General features: G+C 42.8%; 1 protein-coding gene across 1 annotated transcript; it reads left to right on the top strand.

Moving 5' to 3' along the window:
• Positions 1–393: 393 nt before the first annotated feature.
• Positions 394–9,647, top strand: LOC136450987 (vacuolar protein sorting-associated protein 53 A-like). Its single transcript, XM_066451698.1, has 24 exons — positions 394–726; positions 883–977; positions 1,190–1,246; positions 1,448–1,598; positions 1,685–1,755; positions 1,894–2,018; positions 2,877–3,037; positions 3,146–3,287; positions 3,539–3,602; positions 3,906–4,094; positions 4,179–4,220; positions 4,333–4,437; positions 4,500–4,559; positions 4,758–4,835; positions 5,704–5,811; positions 5,891–5,956; positions 6,571–6,648; positions 7,251–7,384; positions 7,992–8,085; positions 8,203–8,280; positions 8,368–8,430; positions 8,731–8,799; positions 8,895–8,990; positions 9,091–9,647. The coding sequence occupies exons 1-24, from the start codon at positions 678–680 to the stop codon at positions 9,430–9,432; spliced, it is 2,517 nt and encodes an 838-aa protein (XP_066307795.1). The 5' UTR covers positions 394–677; the 3' UTR covers positions 9,433–9,647.
• The last annotated feature ends 10,477 nt before the right edge of the window (positions 9,648–20,124 follow it).

Below are 20,124 nucleotides of genomic sequence, written 5' to 3'. Positions count from 1 at the left end.
TTTGAGGTTAGATCAAAATACAGTGAGAATTAAATTTAAAAGTTCTAATAAAAAATATAGCTCAAATATTTAGTAGCCAATAATTGTTCATTTCTCCTATATCTTATATGCTTGATTTTTGTTGTTGTTGTTGTTCAAGTAACATGTAATTTTATTATTGTTTGGCTATAAAAAAGCATGAATGATTTCTTGTGAGTTGTCCACTAGTTACTAGTTGTTCAAGATCATTCCTTCATAACTGTTCATGATTTTCTTTACTTTGTACCACCGCCAAATTGAAAATTCAATCTATCAAATTGGAAGACCAGATTGTCATGAAAGTTTTGAGTCTTCAACATAAAAGTTATAATAAGAATTAGAGTGTGTTAAACGGCAGGTAACGAGTGAACACTTCATGCATAGGACTAGGATAGGAAGCGGGCTATTGGACTCCGCGGGCAGCAATCGACTCATAAACCATCAGCTGGGTCTGGGCGCCACCCGTTGAACGGCCGAGCTGCCGACGACGGCGAGTACCCGCCGGCGATTCCACCTCCTCCCCTCGCGAAGGCGAGGGGCAGACCGACGCCCGTTCCCACCAGATCAGCTCCTCCGCACTGCCCTCCCCTTCCAGATCCTTCTAGGCCTCACCAGATCCTCCGAGCGCGGACGCGCGGGGCGGAGATCTCGCCGGAGAAATGGACAAGTCCAGCGCTCTTGAATACATCAACCAGATGTTCCCCACAGGTACGCACGCTCCCGCTCGAATCGAATCGGTGTTTCCTCGCTCGCACGGGGACTTTGCTCGTGATGCTGTGCTGCGGCAATGCACTCATTTCAGCTGTGCTGTTGTTCGGAGCTCCTAGGGTAACAATTTGCTTCTGGTTTTCCGGTGACCTGCAGAGGCGTCGTTGTCGGGCGTGGAGCCGCTGATGCAAAAGATACAGAGTGAGATTCGCCGAGTGGACGCTAGCATCCTCGCCGCTGTCCGACAGCAGGTTTGGCCTCCTTGTCCCACGTTCTGTGTCATGCAGTGATGCTATTTGTAATGTGTGCACTCTTTGTTCTGGAACAGTTAAACTGAACTGACCAAACTGACGTGTCTCATAATTTGATCAGTGCTATGTCAATGCAATTGCTCCAAATGAAATTATGCTTTTGCTCATTGTTATGCTACACTGGATAATGGGAAGAATGTTTTACTTAACAGAGCAACTCGGGAACCAAGGCCAAGGAAGAACTTGCTGCTGCAACAAATGCTGTTCAGGTCGATTTTTTTTTCACTTGTTATGCACTATTAAGATTTCTCACTATGAAGCTATTGTATCAGTTGATTAAGCATCGTGCCTGCTGCCTGGTCAGATAACTGGATTAGTAAAACAAACTGGTTTCTGCATTTGTTGCAGCAATTAATAGTGCATTACAAGTGAAATAAAAACAAAGTTCTGATCAAATTTGGTACTAACAGGAATTAATGCACAAGATACATGAAATAAAAACAAAGGCTGAACAAAGTGAAACTATGGTTCAAGAAATCTGTCGTGACATCAAAAAGTTGGATTGCGCTAAGAGGCACATAACAACTACAATAACCGCTCTTCACCGTCTTACTATGCTTGGTTAGTTTCCCTCCCTCCCTCTCTTTCTGTGTTGTGGAATAGCAAAGGACATCAACCTCATCTAAATCGTGTTAACTTATGTACAGTTTTGGCTGTTGAGCAACTTCAGGTTATGGCATCAAAACGGCAGTATAAAGAAGCAGCTGCACAGCTGGAGGTAAGAATGATTTAATTAGCTGATAAACCTGTAAAAGCTCTAGAAATGATTTCAATGTCTGAAATATTTTAACACTTGTAGTGATTGTTTTGCATGATTCTGCACATGATTTCCAACCTATTTCTAACTCTGTTCCAGGCAGTGAACCAACTATGCAGTCATTTTGAAGCCTATAGAGATGTGCCCAAGATAACAGAGCTGAGAGAGAAATTCAAGAATATCAAGAAAATCCTCAAATCTCATGTATTTTCAGATTTTTCAAGGTATATAACAATTAGACTTTTTGGTCATTGTGGAAAAGATACCAGTCTAATACCTGTTAGTGGCACTACCAGTTTCTGGCTAATTCCTGAACAGGAAACTAAGAAAATGACAATTTGAGTCCATGTGTCAGCTCAAAACAGGTGATCCAGGAACATGTGTAATTGAAGTTCTAAATCAATAACATCTTTTCGGTCACACACGTAGTAATGACTGTACAACCTTTTCGGCTTGGCAGCAATCATCTAGTAACAGGCAGGGGACCATTTTCTTCTATATGGGCCTCATACACAGCCTGGTAGACCTGTTTTTAAAACAATGTAATATCTTGATAATGTAAAGAGGGATCCGGTCTTTTGCATCCTCTGAACAATGTAATATCTGTTCCCTAAATAGCTTGGTTTACAAAATATTGTTCCCCGCTGGTAACAAACAGTTTGGGAACCCAGCCTCCTAGAGATGTTACGTGCCTGGTCAATTGTAAGACGTTTAACAGGTAGGGGACGGGTTTCTTCTATATGGGCCTCATACACAGCCTGATATACCTGTTTTTAAAAACAATGTAATATCTTGATAACGTAAAGAGGGATCTGGTCTTTTGCTTCCTCTGAACAATGTAATATCTGTTCCCTAAATAGCTTGGTTTACAAAATACTGTTCTTCGCTGGTAAAGAATAGTTTGGGAACCCAGCCTCCCAGAGCATGTTATGCGCCTGGTCAATTGTAAGACAATCAAGCAATTCAGTTTTTTATCTTTTTCTCGAACACACAAAAGATCAATTCAATGTTTTATTCAGTTGTCTGTTGTTATGCCTATTACTTCGTACGGTGAAATAGACCCAGTAATTTATACTTTTCAGCTTAGGAACTGGGAAGGAAACAGAAGATCCCATGCTATTACAGCAGCTATCTGATGCTTGCTTGGTGGTTGATGCATTGGAGCCATCTGTAAGGGAAGAACTAGTGAAGAACTTTTGCAGCAAGGAACTCACCTCATATAGACAGATCTTTGAAGGAGCAGGTTTGACCTTGTATATGCTACATATATCAGTCTTGTTTGTGTAATTTTAGTATCAATTTACTGACTCCCCTTGTTCACTGTTATTTTGATACTTCTTACAAAAATCAGAACTTGCCAAATTAGACAAGACCGAAAGAAGATATGCGTGGATTAAACGTCGACTAAGGTCAAATGAAGATACCTGGAAAATATTTCCACCGTCCTGGCATGTCGACTATCTGCTGTGTATCCAGTTCTGTAAGATTACAAGGTTTGATTTCGCCTTATCTAGTTTTGCAATTAATGGTCTTGCCCCAAACTAAGATCACATAGAACTTAAACAGCATTTTCAGTTTATTTTGCTTCTTGTTTGATGCATTATATCAGTACTTGTTTTGAATGATTTGGTCTTCTTTAACTATCTCTTTACCCCCTTAGCTGTAAATTTATCTTATAACATAATGGTCATTTCTTATCTTCCACCTTACCAGTCAATTTACCGGTGAAAATTCTTCTTTTCAGGGCTCAGCTTGTTGATATCCTTAATAATCTCAAAGAAAAACCAGATGTGGCAACTTTGTTATTGGTAATTCCTCCTTATTCGAGATATTTTATAGCCTACTTTCTGTTTCTAGGTCTTTAGGTAATTTTTTTAGTATTCTTATTTTGCTTCAAGGCCCATTTCTCATCAGATCTTCCATTCCCTGAAAAATAACAAATGATCAAGAAAACAAACAAAATTTATGTACTTCATGATGTTGTTGCATTACAATTATTGAAGCAATAGAGATATCTCTGAAATGTTTAGTTATTTGAGTTGAGCATGTGAGCTCATCCATTTGCCATGTGGAACATCTGTAATGAACATTTTGAGATACTTGCAATGCAGGCGTTCCAGAGAACCCTTGAGTTTGAGGAAGAATTGGCAGAGAAATTCAGTGGTGGAACTACGAATGCTAGAAATAAAGAGACAGCAAGTGATGACGAAGATGAGGGCGGGGAACACAATAAAATTGTTTCAGACATACGGAAGAAATATGAGAAGAAACTGGCAGGACCCAGTGATGAAGCTGAACAAGTATCTGCCGTTTAATTTTAACCCCCATTTTTCATTTTATTTATTATATATTTTACAACTCTTCTAGCATCTCCTTACTGGCAGGACAAAGATAAGCAGAAAGATTTGTCGGTTCCCGGTGCTGGGGTTAGTGTTATATGAGCTATTGTGCTGTGCATACTTACTAGTGTTTCCAAAAGTTTCTGTGATGACCCTTTCTGTATATTCATATCTATACTTTGGCCTGTTGTTCTTGCAGTTCAACTTCCACGGGATCATATCTTCTTGTTTTGAACCGTATATGACTGTGTACATTGAACTTGAGGAAAAATCTTTAGTGGATCAATTAGAAAAACTTGTCCAGGTACACACAACATAAATATAATTGCAACCATTGTACTTGAGCTCATCCTTCTATTCTGCCAGGAAGAAAGATGGGAAACAGAGGAAGGAAGTCAAACAAACATTCTATCAAGCAGCATGCAGGTAGATAATACAATGCTTCACAAAATTCTATAAGTGGGTAGCTCCGGTTGCACCCCCCCCCCCCCCCCCCCCCCCCGTTAGGCTGATCAGTAGATCTTCAAAGTTTGCCTTGCTCAAATTTGTATGATACTCACCATTTTGTGCCCCGCAAATCTACAAAAAGACCATCTTAATTGGTTTACAATTTCACCTATGCAGGTTTTCTTGGTGATCAGAAAAAGCTTAAAGCGGTGCAGCGCATTGACAAAGAACCAAACATTGTTCAACTTATTTCAAGTAGGCAGTTTTCCCATTTATGTACATTTCCTTGTTTGCTGTGTACGGGCTACAATGTTTGCTTTCAGATTTTTCCCCAGATGCTGGTATTGGAAAGAAATAGGAACACCTTGCATCAAATATCAAATGGAATGGATATTAATCAAATATGAATATACTCACAAATATCTCAGATCATGAAAATTCCCGTAAATTGTATAATAATAACATGAACACAAATGGTTCCTTGATGTGTGTTGCTCATGCAATTGACTATTTCTAATCTACTTACTGTTTATATACTTCTTGATAGTTTGTCTCTGTCACTTTAACGAGCTTGACTGATAATCTGATGCCTCTTTGAACAGACCCATTGATAAATCCAATAATTTACTCTTCTAAGACTCTAAAAGTTTATTTTGGGCATAACAATAGGTGGCCTCATGATTGTATTTCCTAAACTGGCATCCAGTGCTACTGGTTTTGTATCCAGTATCACCTTTTCTTGTTTACTATCTTTGCTACTGAGCTTTATGCATCAGTGAGAAGCTACAGGGCAGTAAGCATTCCTACAGAAGGAAAAATGCACCATGCTCAACAGTTCAACCCTTGCACTAGCACAAGCAATATGAAATGAAATTTGCCATTCACATGAATGTGTTAGTCTGGGTTAGTAACTATGTAGACTGACAACTGCCTATCTAATATTAGATGTTATTTGTGCACATATTTATTATGATTGTTAATGTTTAGATTTATACGATTATCAAAGCCAATGAAGTTTGACCTTCAATGTGCTAATCACTAATATATTTTTTACTCTATCAGCGCCAATAAAGTTTAGCCTCTGAATGGGGCTCATAACTGTTTGCCCCTCTATTTTTGCTAGGTATTTCAAAGAATACTCAAGGCCTATGCGACTAAGTTATATGCCAGATTACCAAAAGGTGGAACTGGTATTGTTGCAGCTGCCACTGGTACCGATGGGCAGATCAGGGTACGATGATCACAACTGAACCACTCTTGTTTTTCTCATTTGTTTGACAGCAATTTATGTCCTTTTTACATTACTGCAGACCTCGGACAGGGACGAGAGAATGATATGCTACATTGTCAACACTGCTGAATATTGTCACCAGACAGTAAGGCAACTTGCCCTTAAGTATTATGGTAGCCTGATGTAGAAGGAAACATATTGTTGATTACTTCTCTCATGCTCGACAGAAGCAAAATATCAGAAAATGACGTAATAAAATTATGAGGCCATTTCTGTTCTTCACTGAATACTTGCGGACCTATGCCACTTCATTTGTATTCCATAGTCCGCTTGCAAGTGCTACTATAAGCAAGCCTCTTTGAGATATGCTACTGTTAACACTGATTAGTTCACAAAATGACACTTTGGGCTTCAAGAATAATAGAAATTAGAATAATTTAAATTCACCACCTTGTGCATCTTCATCTTTTCAGACTTCTTGCATCCTGGCCTGCCGTTCTTTATAATCAAGTACCCAGATTTATGTACTACCACATTTTTCCATGGGCACCACTTACTTAGTTCCTTAATGTAAGACCTCCCCCTGAATCTGGGTTGTGAATGGAGGCACTGGAGATGAGAAGCTCAATAGTTTGTGGCATCTAGTGCTTAAGTTTATTGGTTGTCGCATGAGGCTACTTTTCCTTGTGTGTGGCATGCATGCATTTGTGACCAAGTTCCTCTCAAACTGACTTTTAGCTTTCTCTATAAATTTTACAGTCCGGTGAACTAGCTGAGAATGTTGCTAAGATGATTAACCCTCAGTTTGCTGACAAGGTGGACATGTCTGAAGTTCAGGTGACTGATCTTTTATTGTTTTTGTCCCTAACTTATGTGAATATTTTATTTATGTTACAAAAGGGTACCACAGAAGCTAAAAGGCAAGTTTTATAGGACGACGATTAGACTTGCTATGTTGTATGGTGCAGAATGTTGGCCTACGAAAAGACGACATGTTCAACAGATAAGTGTCGCGGAAATGCGTATGTTGCGTTGGATTTGCGGTCATACAAGAAGGGATCGAGTTTGGAACGATGATATACGTGATAGATTAGGGGTAGCATCAATTGAAGAAAAGCTTGTCCAACACAGGTTGAGATGGTTTGGACATGTCCAACGGAGACCTCCAGAGGCACCGGTGCGTAGTGGAATCCTAAGCCAGGATAGTAACGTGAAGAGAGGCGGAGGAAGACCGAAGTTGACTTGGGTAAAGGCAATAAAAGGAGACTTGAAAGGATGGAATATACCCAAAGACTTAGCCTTAGATAGGAGTGCTTGGAATTGATTGCTTCTGCTGGGTTTCAACTCTAGCCTACCCCAACTTGTTTGGGACTTAAAGGCTTTGTTGTTGTTGTTGTTGTACTGTTGGAGAGAAGGCCTCAACATTTCAATACTTGCAGGATGAATTCTCGGCCATGATCACAAAAGCATTAATGACTCTTGTTCACGGACTTGAAACCAAATTTGATGCTGAAATGGTTGCAATGACTCGTGTTCCATGGGCTACCCTTGAAAGCGTTGGTGATCAATCAGAGTAAGATTTTACTGGATCCCCTATGTTATTCTGTTGCATCCTTTGCTGATATTCATTCTGTGTGCTTTGAAGCTCAAAAGGACTACTGGCCATACGCGTTAGTCCACGTCCTTGATGAGAAATGTTATAATATTGGAGTCTGTCACATGTCATATTGTAGCAATGATGTCGTGCATTTTTGTAGCTGTGGTGTTGTTAATGTCTTTCTACTGGAAAGGAGATAGGATATGATTCACTTTGGACTGCTAACTCGGAACTATCTTATAAGAGCCTGCGTATTATACACTAATTCAAATGGTGGATTGCTGGACTGAACAGGTTCAGGTGGAGTTTGGTTGGGGGTGCAGGGTTATAGTACATTGAAATGTCATTTATTAGCATGTGAGCACGCAAAAATGGCATTGCACGTTGAACAGATCTTTGAGTTTCTTTTAGTAAGAATCTTTGAATTTTTTTGGCACCATCGTCATGTTCTTTATTTTTAAAAGTTACATCCAATTTGCTTTATAGGCATTATTTGCCTTGCAAAATTTTCAGATCAGACAAAAATATTCGTCAACATTTTCAATTATATAAATATCTAATAAGATTCACTCTTGCGTGCCAGATATGTGAATGGTATCAGCTCTATTCTGTCAAGCAGTATTCCTGTGCTTGGTACCCTGCTTTCACCTACTTACTTCCAGTATTTCCTGGACAAAGTAAGTTCATTATTCATCTTTGTAATAAGATAAAATATCACATGCCTTTCATCGTTGTGAACTACATATTGGCTGTCAGCATGGTCAATTATACTTTGTTTGTTTGTTCTAATCCAGCTTGCAGCCTCTCTTGGTCCTCGGTTTTATCTCAACATATACAAGTGCAAACATATATCAGAAACTGGTGCCCAGCAGGTACATGTTAAATGCCATGTGAAGCTAATTTTGTTTTATTGACTACTTATTCGGACTTCTCTCATTGCTTTGCATTTTGCCCCCAAGATGCTTTTGGACACCCAAGCTGTCAAGACTGTTCTCCTAGACATCCCAGCTCTTGGAAAACAGGTAACCTTCTAATCTGAACAATTGTCTACATGTTTTAATATCTACAATTGTTTACGCCTTATATTGGCTACCAGTCTATGTGGACTAGTTCTTCTGTTTCATGTATTCTTGAGTCTGGAATGAAATCTAGTGCTGGAAAGTGTGCATGTTCAGCTAAAATGGTCTGATTCTTATGTACATAGGTTGCTAATGCAGCAGATTTGTAGTTTATGCTGGATTGCAGTCCTAACGAGAAGATATATTTTTAAGTTATGGTATCTCAAAATCTTAAATGTGGCTTCCTTGCATTGTGTGTTACAGAGCACAGGTGCAGCTAGCTACTCAAAGTTTGTCAGCCGGGAAATGAGTAAAGCCGAAGCACTACTTAAGGTAAATTTGGGAGAATGCTGTAATGATTGCTGAAAGGCACTTTGCTGAATGATTACCACCAGGTAGTATCAAGCTGATGACATAACTTCATGCAGGTCATTTTGTCACCAGTTGATTCTGTTGCTAACACATACCGTGCGCTCCTCCCCGAAGGCACGCCTCTTGAGTTTCAGCGGATACTTGACCTCAAGGTTTTTACATTAAAAATTGGCCTCTTTTGTATGCCAACTTCAACCTCCCAGGCTAATCTGACACTCAATTGTTTGCTTCTGTTGTTATTGACTGTCACAGGGCTTGAAGAAAGCAGACCAACAAGCTATCCTGGAGGACTTCAACAAACACGCCCCTGCCCCAGCCCCCACTATCAAACACCCTGTCGTTGCTCCCACGGTCACGCCACCTGTTGCCACAGCATCTGTCCAGATAGTACCCTCGGTGTCAACTCCAGCCGTTTCAATAACACCAAGCATGGCCTCCTTGAAGGGAGCACTGGCGAACCAAGAGGATGTTCTCGCCCGAGCTGCGGCGCTTGGGCGCGGAGCAGCAACCACGGGTTTCAAGAGGTTCCTTGCATTGACGGAGGCGGCCAAAGATCGGAAGGACGGGCCGTTCCGCAAGCTCTTCTACGCGTAAAATGTTGCTCGTTTTGTGTTCATAGTTGGCGCCCCTCATGCAGTGCACATAGATATAGGAAATTCTTTCCACACTGTGTACACCTTTACTGTTAACCGTCAGTGTATAACAACCATTTTGACAGACCAGGCTATCCCGATACCGCGGAGAACGGGTAGCTCAGTTGTACCATGGAGATTTTGAGATAGTTTAAGCTATGAGATAAGATTCCCCCCCCCCCCCCCCCCCCCCCCCCCCTGGTTTTGTGCATGAAACGTCAATATTCTATACTCATGTGATTGTATAATCCTGTTTCTTTATTTTTTTTCTTTTTGATGGGATGAAGGACGTCGTCGTTGCCTCGTTGGCCGTCCATTCAGTACGTCCTTCGGACGACACGAGCCTAGCAATTTCTGCAAGGCACCCTGGTAGATGGCACAGTATTAATTACCGTTCCTGCGACTGATATGCTTGGCATCCAAGAACGGCATATGCACCCTACTAAAAGAATATTCGCTACACAATAAATCATTGAATGTGTTTTCGTGCTTCACTCTGCCTAACATTCTGACACGAAACCTTCAGGGTGGATTCAAAATAATACTACTACATGACACATTTCAGACATCTACATATCTGCAGATCAACTTATCCATCCTATTCCCGTTTCCCCCGGCCCATCCATTCCAGCGAAATTGCGTAACATAACATGGCACTATCATCTGTACTGCATGCGTCCAGATCTTCTCCTTGGGATTTCCACCTACCATATGCCACCTGCGACTGGGATGCAATGAGAAACCTTTGCTTCAATCAGTGGAGATGTTCTGCAACACCTGCAGGCAATGGAGCATGGAAGATGATGAAAGTGGTTTGTCTTCAGTCATGGGAAGGAATAGGATCTTGCAGCTGCAGGCCATGACATGGATGCAGGCATGCAGGTGCAGCAGTGCTCAATCCTGTTCTGTGGTAGCTGCCGTTTTTGAGCGTGTGAAAATGGGGTGGTGAGTGAGTGGTGATGGTGACCGGGGAGGGTCGTGTTGTGTTTTGCGGTTCGTTTTGGGCGATGGCAAGACTGCTGCTGCTGCCACTTGCGCGGTGCCAACGCAGGCCTCACATGCGCATGTGTGACCGGGGGCAAATCGTAGCCGAGTTCCTCGGGTTCACCAACCGGGCAGGGCAGGTAGGGCGGGATACGGAGCCAGCTTGGCTCGGCTCGTTCTAGGCTAACGAGTTTGACTCGTTTAACTCGCAAGCTATAAAAAAAATTAGGACACATATGTTTATAATGTTTATGTCATAATAATTTCAGAAGATGACGTCCATCATTATACAACCATACATGATTAATACATATTAGACTCATAAAAAATATTAACCATGCAACATAATTAGTTCATCCATAATTTATACAGTTCCAGCATACTTACTAGTTGCTTGCCACCACAGACTTATAAAAGTCCACAAATTCAATGTCAGCGTCATCGTCTTCTCTCTGAAAAACAATCCATAAATCAACATTTAAGTTCCACAACAATTATAAAATCAAAATTCATATGAAACAACTAAAAATAAGGATTACATATCAATAGAATAGGTGTACACTTCTAGATCAGCATCGTCATTTTCTAGATTCATGGTCGTGGGCTGATAGGCCTCAACTCGTTGGAGCTCGTGAGCAGCTCGCGAGCTGGCTCATTAAAACAGCGCGCTAGACTTCCAGCTCAGCACGTAAAAAAGTTAAAACGAGCCGAGCTAAGCCGAACCGAACTGAACACGAATCGAGCGAATTAACGAGCCACGAGCATCTTGTCCAGCACTAAGAGCAAGCCAGACAGATGGTTTATGCATGGGTCCATGCGGTCTCTCAGTCTAGCCCAAACGCACAACGTGACAGCGATACGGATCTGACCACAGACAGGAGCTACCACGAGATCGAACAGCGCTCGCCGCTCGGTGCTGGTTTAGGTCAGCTTGTTTCGACTTGTATAGCATTATTAAAAGCATCCTGCAGATGTTAGGATCACTGCAGTGATAATTTCTAGAAATTCTAAAAGAAAAAAGATAAATATCCACCAATCCTTATGTCACTAGTCACGTTATCTATTCTTTATTACTTCCTCTGTTCAAAAATATACTCTACAAGATACAAGAAAAAAATAAATATCCACCCAATCACGTTATCTATTCTTTATTACTTTCTCTGTCCTAAAATATAAGACGTAATTTTACTTGGTGCGATCTTTAAGATTACACTGCATTTTTTTTTACCATATAGGGGTATTATTTATGGTAATAAAAGTTTGATCATTAGAGAGTATTTACAAATAAAATGTAACTATTTTGTAGTATAAACTTTTCATATGATTAGACTAATTGTTGGTAAAAAATAACAATGTTTGGTTTTTGAAATACATGCATGCCTTGTATTTTCAGACACAAAGGTAAAAAAGAATGTGTTGTGCCATTACCATTACGAAAATAATCTAAAGTGATTCTTTAAATATATACTCCATCCAATCGCAAATATTTTGTGTTTCAATTGAAATCCGGTCGAACTTCTAAAAGTTCAACCTTCAATAGTTATTTTAGATATTTAGTTAGGAAACATAAAATTTTCATAAGTATTGTCTCAAAGACTACGACATTTGTCCTAAAAACCTGTCATTCTAGTTTTTTTCGAAGTCCAACTATTTTTAAGTTTAATCAAGTTCATAGAGAAGATTATCAACATTTACGACATCAAATTGGTCATTGATGAAGATATGTTCCATGATGAAAAATCTAATGATACTTATTTAGTATTTAAATATCACTATTTTTTTGTACAAACTTGGTGAAACTTGATAGTTTGACTTAAGACAAAAACTAAAATGCTATGTTTTTTGGGCGGAGGTAGTACTTTTCGTACTATCATTCTTTTTAGATACAATGACGATATGTACGGTCCTAGTTAGAACTTGAGATCCATAGATCTTCATCTAAAAGTTATCTACCGCTATTATTAATAAATATAATCTAAAATAACCACCTACATCAGTACCTACCCTGCTATTATAAAAAAAGTATCCCAAGGTACTCTTATGTACTCCCTCCATTCTAAAACATAAGACGTTTTAGCTTTTCTAGATAATTGCTTTTAATATGTGTATCTAGATTCTAGAAAAAGTGTACATGCAAGTGTATAACAAAAGCTATATATTTAGAAATGTCAAAACATATTATAAATTGGAATGTAGAGAGTATATGTTTTTATTAACATAGAAGCATGATATGTATCACCATGCAAACTACATTTTTTTTGGGGGTGGGGGGGCACCCCCTATTGACAGTGTAGCTTCGCCCCTGTTTACATGTTAGACATCATGTTTGGATCATCTAGAGCCAATTATTAGCGGCTAGCAATTATTAGCAATTCTTTCTCGACATCTAGTTCTTTCTCGACATCATGTTTAGATCATCTAAAGCCTATCGTCTGGATTGGACGAACTAGCATGCCGAGAAAGAATTCGGATCAAGCTGCCCATCTGATCACATTTTTTTCTTTGGCTGTGTTTAGTTGTAGGAATTTGGATTTTGGGGCTACTGTAGCATGTTCGTTTTTATTTGGCAAATAGTGTTTAAACATGGACTAATTGGGCTCAAAACGTTCGTCTCGTAATTTCCCACCAAACTGTGCAATTAGTTTTTCTTTTCGTCTACATTTAATGCTCCATGCACGGGCCGCAAACATTTAATGTGATAGATACTGTAGCAACTTTTTAGAAGTTTGGGTGGAACTGGGACATGTTCTTTTCTGGGTTGCAGACTCCCCTACGATACCTTAGCCCTTGTTTAGTTGCTACCCAATTTCCAAAAAGTTGCTACAGTACCTGTCACATCGAATGTTTGCGGCCCATGCATGGAGCATTAAATGTAGACGAAAAGAAAAACTAATTGCACAGTTTGGTGGGAAATTGCGAGACGAACGTTTTAAGCCTAATTAATCAATATTTGGATACTATTTGTCAAATAAAAACGAAGGTGCTACAGTAGACCCAAAATCCAAATTTCGCGAACTAAACAAGGGCTTAAGCTGCTGGCTGCTGCCGCCAATTTTTCAATGGGCACGTCCCACGTGATGTGTGCCCGCCCTGCCCGTCCGTTTCTCCTCTGTTAATCATTTTGGTTAGTCAAATCTGTCTCTGCTGCTTGCCACTCCTATCTGAGATTAGTTTAATGACTTGCTTGGCTTTGCTGCAATCTTTGATACACTGAAAAAGGAGCTGGACTCACTCGTCCTTTCTCCCTAAAAGATCGCAGCTCATGTTTGGCTTTTGGAATTCCAGAAGTTCTTCAGAGAAGAACTCGTTTGCATCAGTTTTTTGAGCTGTCGTTTATTCAGAATTTTGTCAATACTCTATTCTGAAACTTCAGCCTTTCGATTCGTTAGCTAGAAAAACAATAATCAAAAGTTGATGAATCCTGTGCAATATCGACAAATAAAAAACTGCCTGATACACTCTATATGGGCGATGTCCTATGTTCAGCGCTGTAGATATGCTGTTACAGTATTATAGATTAGTTCTTAGTACGACAGCGGACAACCTGCATCTCATAATCATGAAGTCCAGAACAGATGAACAGTGTGCTATCACGAGGAATATCCCGAAATCTCGATGCCCAGATCCCACAGCCAATGCTGCATGTATCGGTTCTCAGAAATCACGTTGCTCGTTTAGGGCATGGTTGGAACGCTAGAATTTTGCACAAATCGTGTAGTAATCTATAATTCAATTTCACAGAAAAAATAGGAACGTAAAATTTTTCTTGCGTTCCAAACATTGCGCTAGCTAATTTATTTCCCCCAAAATTTCTGATGACTTTGGAATAAAAAAAAGCTCTTTTTAAACTAATAATCATGAGATTATGCTAATTTTATTGATAGATTGAGAAGACACTGAATGCAAAATCTTATTATCGATGAACGTTCTAACTTTGGATTAGGAAAAGAAGCACTTCCAGGATTTTGCTGTCATTCCAGGCGAGCGACGTTTCTTTCCGGGAGGATTTAGCTGGGTCCGGCAGGGATCAGCAGTAACAGGCAAATGCAGCGTCAGAACAGGCTGTAGTGACAATGAAACCAAGCTTTAACCAATTTCCCGACGGGTTTTGGCCGTTTTGGGAGGAACGGAAAGGGATGGGATTGGCTGGGCAACGCGAAATGTAGAACAGATGCGCATCCCTACACTACACTGGCATCTCCCTGTCCCAGCCCAGAGTAGATTGTTTTCTTGGCTCAAACAGCTGCTCCTGCTACGCGCACGCAGGACCTCGCATCGTCCTCCATGCAATGCTCATTATAAATCATTTCAACTTTGTGCTAAGGGTTTGTTTGGATTCCTATACTATTTGCTAATAGTTCTCTCTTTTATGTCCAAACAAGTACAGCTAATAAAATAACTAAGTGTTAGCTGGACCTTGAGATAATAACTATCTCACTAGTTGAATCAAATCAGATAATAGCAACTATTAGTTATCTTAATAGCATTTTCATTAGCCGTGCATCCAAACACGCTCTAGCTAATGCCTAATAGGTAGCTAATAGTTAGCTAGCTAATATTATATGTGAGTTATTAGCAAGCTAACTATTAGCAGATAATGAATACAAACATGCCTAAGTTTATTTGCAACATCAAACTTTTTTGTTAGATTACCACATGATATATTTTGATAGTGTATTTGACATTGTAGACGTTAATATATTGTTAGATTACCACTCGGAAGCTTCCTATGTCTTTATACATGATGTTGATTAGTTCAACTTTAAAGTAGTCCATGTCATATGTAAAGAACATAGGGAGTATTGCAAATTAAATATCAACCGGACATAAAAACTCCCTTGAAATATTGGTAATTCTTTAACTAGTAAAGCATAAAAATAAGCAATAATTAATCTTGTGGAAGATACTACAACGGGCTACTCGGTCGTTTACAAGTACAAGTCAGTTAGTTTTATCCTGAGTAAAGCTTTTTTTCTATTTTTACTATCTTATAAAAACATATTATATAATTTTAAATAAATGCACTATCAACACATATGCGGATATGCCATGGAAAAATCAATGGAAATATGATATTATGATGCTGGTGTATTTTTTTTAAATGTTTAATTTGGAAAATTCGATGGAAATTTGATATTATCGATATTTGTGTATTTTTTTTAAAAACAATTAAATTTTAAAAAGTATATTTTTGTCGGGTTCATAAATCCGGGGTCCCTCATGGACCGGTTTTTCAACAAAGGCTCGGTCCAGCAGACGACGTTGCGAACGACGCGCAACTCATGGGCCGGCCTAAATACCTAAACAACATGCCAGAAGGACGATCCAATCTCTGACCGGAAGGCCTGGCCGAGGAGGAACGGCGCCCGCTTCTGACTCCGGCCCGCCTCTCTGACCGGAAGGCCTCGCTAAAGAGAAACAGCGCTCGCTTCTGACCTCGGACCGCCTACGGACGGCCTCTCCGACTAGAAGGCCTGGCCAAACACCACTTCCGACTCCAACCCGCGTCTCCGACCGAGGATGCGCCGAACCCCTGCTTACAGCTCCTCTCCGACTGACGCAATCAGAGCCCACTGGGACCAACCGACCGGGGACGCCCGCTCGGTGAGGACCAGAAAACGAACAAAGAAAGTAAGGCAGGGCACTCAAGTCAACCGCAATACCAAGGATCGTACCCTGTACACCTACATGATAGTACCAACAGGGCATGTTAGAAGGGTACCTACAACCTTCCTGGCATGACAGAACCCAAACAGTATTGTGGACGCCAATATTTACCCTACAGTGTTATGGGCGCCATCAACTCCCGTATCAGACAAACACGGTAAGGCTCCCCACATGCCTCTAGGCATCAACAGTGTTGTGGGCACCGACATTTACCATACCAGACGAACATGGTAGAACCCCCTACATACCTCTAGGCATCAAAAGTATGACAGATACCGACGTCTGACATGCCAGAAGAAGACGACGCAACCTCCCACATGCATATGACATTAACAGTGTTATGAGCGCCTGCAATCATCTTGTACCCGACAACGTGGGCAACAAGACTTAGCATATGTACACTCTCTCTCTCTTCTAAAGCCATCCCCTTTATCTTAAAAGGGGATGTGCTCTCTCCCAACAGATAGATCCCTCAGTTCACTTACATCGATTTATCCTTTGTAGCTTTAGACACTAATGCTACACAGAGCGCACGCTTGAACACTTAGTACATAGCGGAGCTCCCATCACTCTTGGCCCTTCAGACCAGAGTCCGACCGGACCTCTTGTACCCCCCATCTTTTTTCCTTCCGTTTGTAACCCCACAGCAAACTTCGAGCATCTGGGCTCAGGAATAAAGTCACCAACCGACTCAAACTGGACGTAGGGCACGTTGCCTAAACCAGTATAAACCCTGTGTCATTGAGTGCTAGGCCACATCCGATCATAACGTACAGTAAAACTATAAATATTTACGTGTTGGTCACTTTCTACACCGACAGTTGGCGCCGTCCGTGGCGAAGACATGGTATGTTCACACTTTTTGGTCATCGGATGACCCACTTTTCCGCCATCTTCGCCATGGTGGGCTCGAGCGATACGACTCGCTTTGGCTCGCTGTGTTTTCCCACACTCCCACCTGTTGGGATGTGGGCTACACCCATCTTCGAGCCATCCCAGGCCTTCCTCTTTGGAAGCCTGGACTTCGTCGCCGACCGACTCGGCGTACTATACCTTCATGAGGAGGCACTTGTTTCGACACCCGTCGGAGGGGCGCCCTCCATCGGCTCCGAGACACACGACGACTTCAATGACGAGGCGCCTGCGTTTCAATCCGAGCAAACACTCTGCTCAAACCCTGATGTGAGTAACGTACATGCTATTATTTACTCGCTATTTACTATCTCTCGCCGATTATCTAGAGGGACCGCATTGTCCGCACCGCGACCACCGTACCATCGGTTCCCCTACGGCCTTGCATCCCTCGCAGACGTGTGCGCTTGGGGGCTCTAAAGGACGCTGGCGCCACCCCCTCTCATGTTCGAATTTGTGGGAATGGTGAGCTATGCTCCCACCTATTTCCTCGACCTCATGGATGATGATGTCGAGAGTGATAGCTCTAGCATTGATGACGTGGCACCTAGCCATCGTCCATCCCAAGAGTGCGCTATGGCGGATGCTCTAGGATAGCCACCGGTGGTAGCGGGGTCCTTACAGACTCACACCCTTCGGACCATCATGTGGGGGCCCTCGTGCTTGCACAAAAACACGGCGAGGAGCTACGACAACGGCGGTAGAACCAGCCGCCACATGCACTGATGCGCTCGGTGCACCATGCCACGCCCCGTGTGCGTAACCCAGTGAGCGGCGCCCGGGGTCACGCTCGCCAGGTCCAGTGCAACATCATGGACGGGGGGAACGATCCCCCATAGTTCGCTCGGGCCAGCCAGAACATCGCCGCCGCGGCAATGCTTCTACGTGGCCTTCCTGAGCTAAACGATCCTTAGGAATAGGCGATCCACCGAAACCTCTGGGCACTGGTGGAAACCGCTGCCGTTCAACAGGTGGAGAACTCTGCATCACGACACCGACTCGTGGCCTCTCTCCCCACCATGGGAGTGGGGACACACTAGATAAATCGCTCCACTCGCTCACCGCTATAGCCATCGAGCATGGCACAGGAGGCCATATCTACGCCCCAGCCTGACCTGGTGCCCGCTCCGCACCGACCGCCTGTACGAGAGTGGCTCGGGCCAAACCAAGACGTTGGTAGCATCATCAGCAACCAACGTCGGTCCCGGTATGATGATGACATCCATCGAGCGATAGTGATGGCAGGCGACACAGACCTTGGTCGGACCATCGCGAGGAGTGGCAAAACGCACCCCAGGCGCGGTCATCGGCCGAACAACTAGAGTCCTAGCCAAGATGGGCCAGGACCATGGGCCTTTGGCCGACGCATCTAGAGAGTGTTATTCCTAGCCTCCTAGCCGACACTTCAACAGAGGCCAGGACAAAGGCAAGGCCAAGCGCAAGGATCAGGATGAGGGCCCCTCCACGCAGAGGGGCGAAAAGAACAAGAAAGATCATCACCGATTGGCCAACTCCGCGTTGGTCGCCGTGGCTGATCACATGGGCAAGCAGCCCTAGCAGGGCCTTCTAGACCACTTCAACGAGCTTATGGAGAGCCCATGCACCAACCACACCTACCCCGTCAAACACCTCTACAAGGACTGTGAGCTCCTCAAGCGCCTTCTACGAAGGAAAAGGCAAAGAGGCAGCGCCCAAGAAAGGGGGCGTAGCGGGCAAGGATCCAGACAACTGAAGGTCCCTATACGGCGATCGAGGTGATCTGACCGGGCGCCTACCGACTGAAGGACGACAACGACAACGTTCTCACCAACACTTAGAACAGTGAATAGCTACGTCGTTTCTTCCCCTAAAATTCAGTCTTACCATTTTTTACTTAACATTTGCTCCTATAGAGCGCCCCGACCCGAACACTTTCGCCCCGGGTCGCTCGGGGGGCCCACAGGGGTGCAATGCCACCTCTCTTTTTACTATCATATGATAAATACATTTTTCCCTAACAAAAGGGTAGTCTGTTCCTCTAATTACCTTACGTAACTTTGCTTTAAATATTCCGACCGATCGCACCCCGCCTCTACCTACGGTTATGAGTAGTTGAGTCTCGCAGGCCACACTCGGGATCTTAAGATTGTAGCCTATGGTACGAATGTGTAGGTGCAAAAAAGAATAAAAAAACAAAGTTATGCTAAGATAAAAATAAGGAACGGATGGGACAAGCTCCCCCGAACGAAGTAGTTCCATCACAAAAACACTTTACACAGGGGGCTCCTCCACGACATTATCTTCTCCATCTGCTAAAGTATATCTACTCTAAAAATTCTACTGCGGCTCCCCGGCAGCATCAAATATCGGCTCGATCGGCGAGGGTAGGGGCTGCTCGTCCTCTGACTAGGCAACGTTTGGCTTGGTTGGAGGCGGGGCGATGTCCGCTTCAGACCCAGGCTCCACGCCATCCGTAGGCTAGGCGACATCCTCCTAACACGCACCTTCGACCATGTCCGCACGGCGAGCATCGATCACCCACTGCACAGAGACTTGCTTGGCCACCAACTTTGCGTGTGGTAGTAAGCTCTCCCTGAGCGAGTGGATGTCCTCCGTGCTCTAGCCATTGGCATACCCGCTGCAGATGGCGGTGAAGTCCAAGTCTGGGTGGTACGTCACCATCGAAGTCAACACCCCCAATGTCCCATAAAATAGCCTATCGGTGATGAGGGCCCAAACCTCATCTGGAACCTCCGCCAGTCGGATGGCGGGCGCACTAGTACTTGGCGCCAACCCGGAGACCTCCGAGACAATGAGCTGGGACACATTGCATATCTGGTCAAGCTCCCCCTCTAGAGCACGTCACTCTTCAAGGGACTTGGCCAGCACCTCCGCATTCTAGCCAATCGTCACCTTGGTCGTCTCCAGGTCCGGCTCCAACGACTCCACCTTTCCACCCAGCTCTGGAAGAAGGGCGACAAGCTCAAAATCAAGCTAAAGAAAGAAACCAACATGACAAAAAGCAGAAAAAGGTATGTACTGAGGTGGGTGTTCTCGAGGATGGAGAGTCCCTCCTTCTGCCGAGTCACCTACTTGCACAGCTGAGCGTTCG

The sequence above is a fragment of the Miscanthus floridulus genome, chromosome 5 (assembly GCF_019320115.1).
Source record: "Miscanthus floridulus cultivar M001 chromosome 5, ASM1932011v1, whole genome shotgun sequence".
Classification (NCBI taxonomy): Eukaryota; Viridiplantae; Streptophyta; class Magnoliopsida; order Poales; family Poaceae; genus Miscanthus; species Miscanthus floridulus.
Note: the sequence above shows the minus strand (reverse complement) of the source record. Positions and strands in the feature narration are given on the sequence as shown.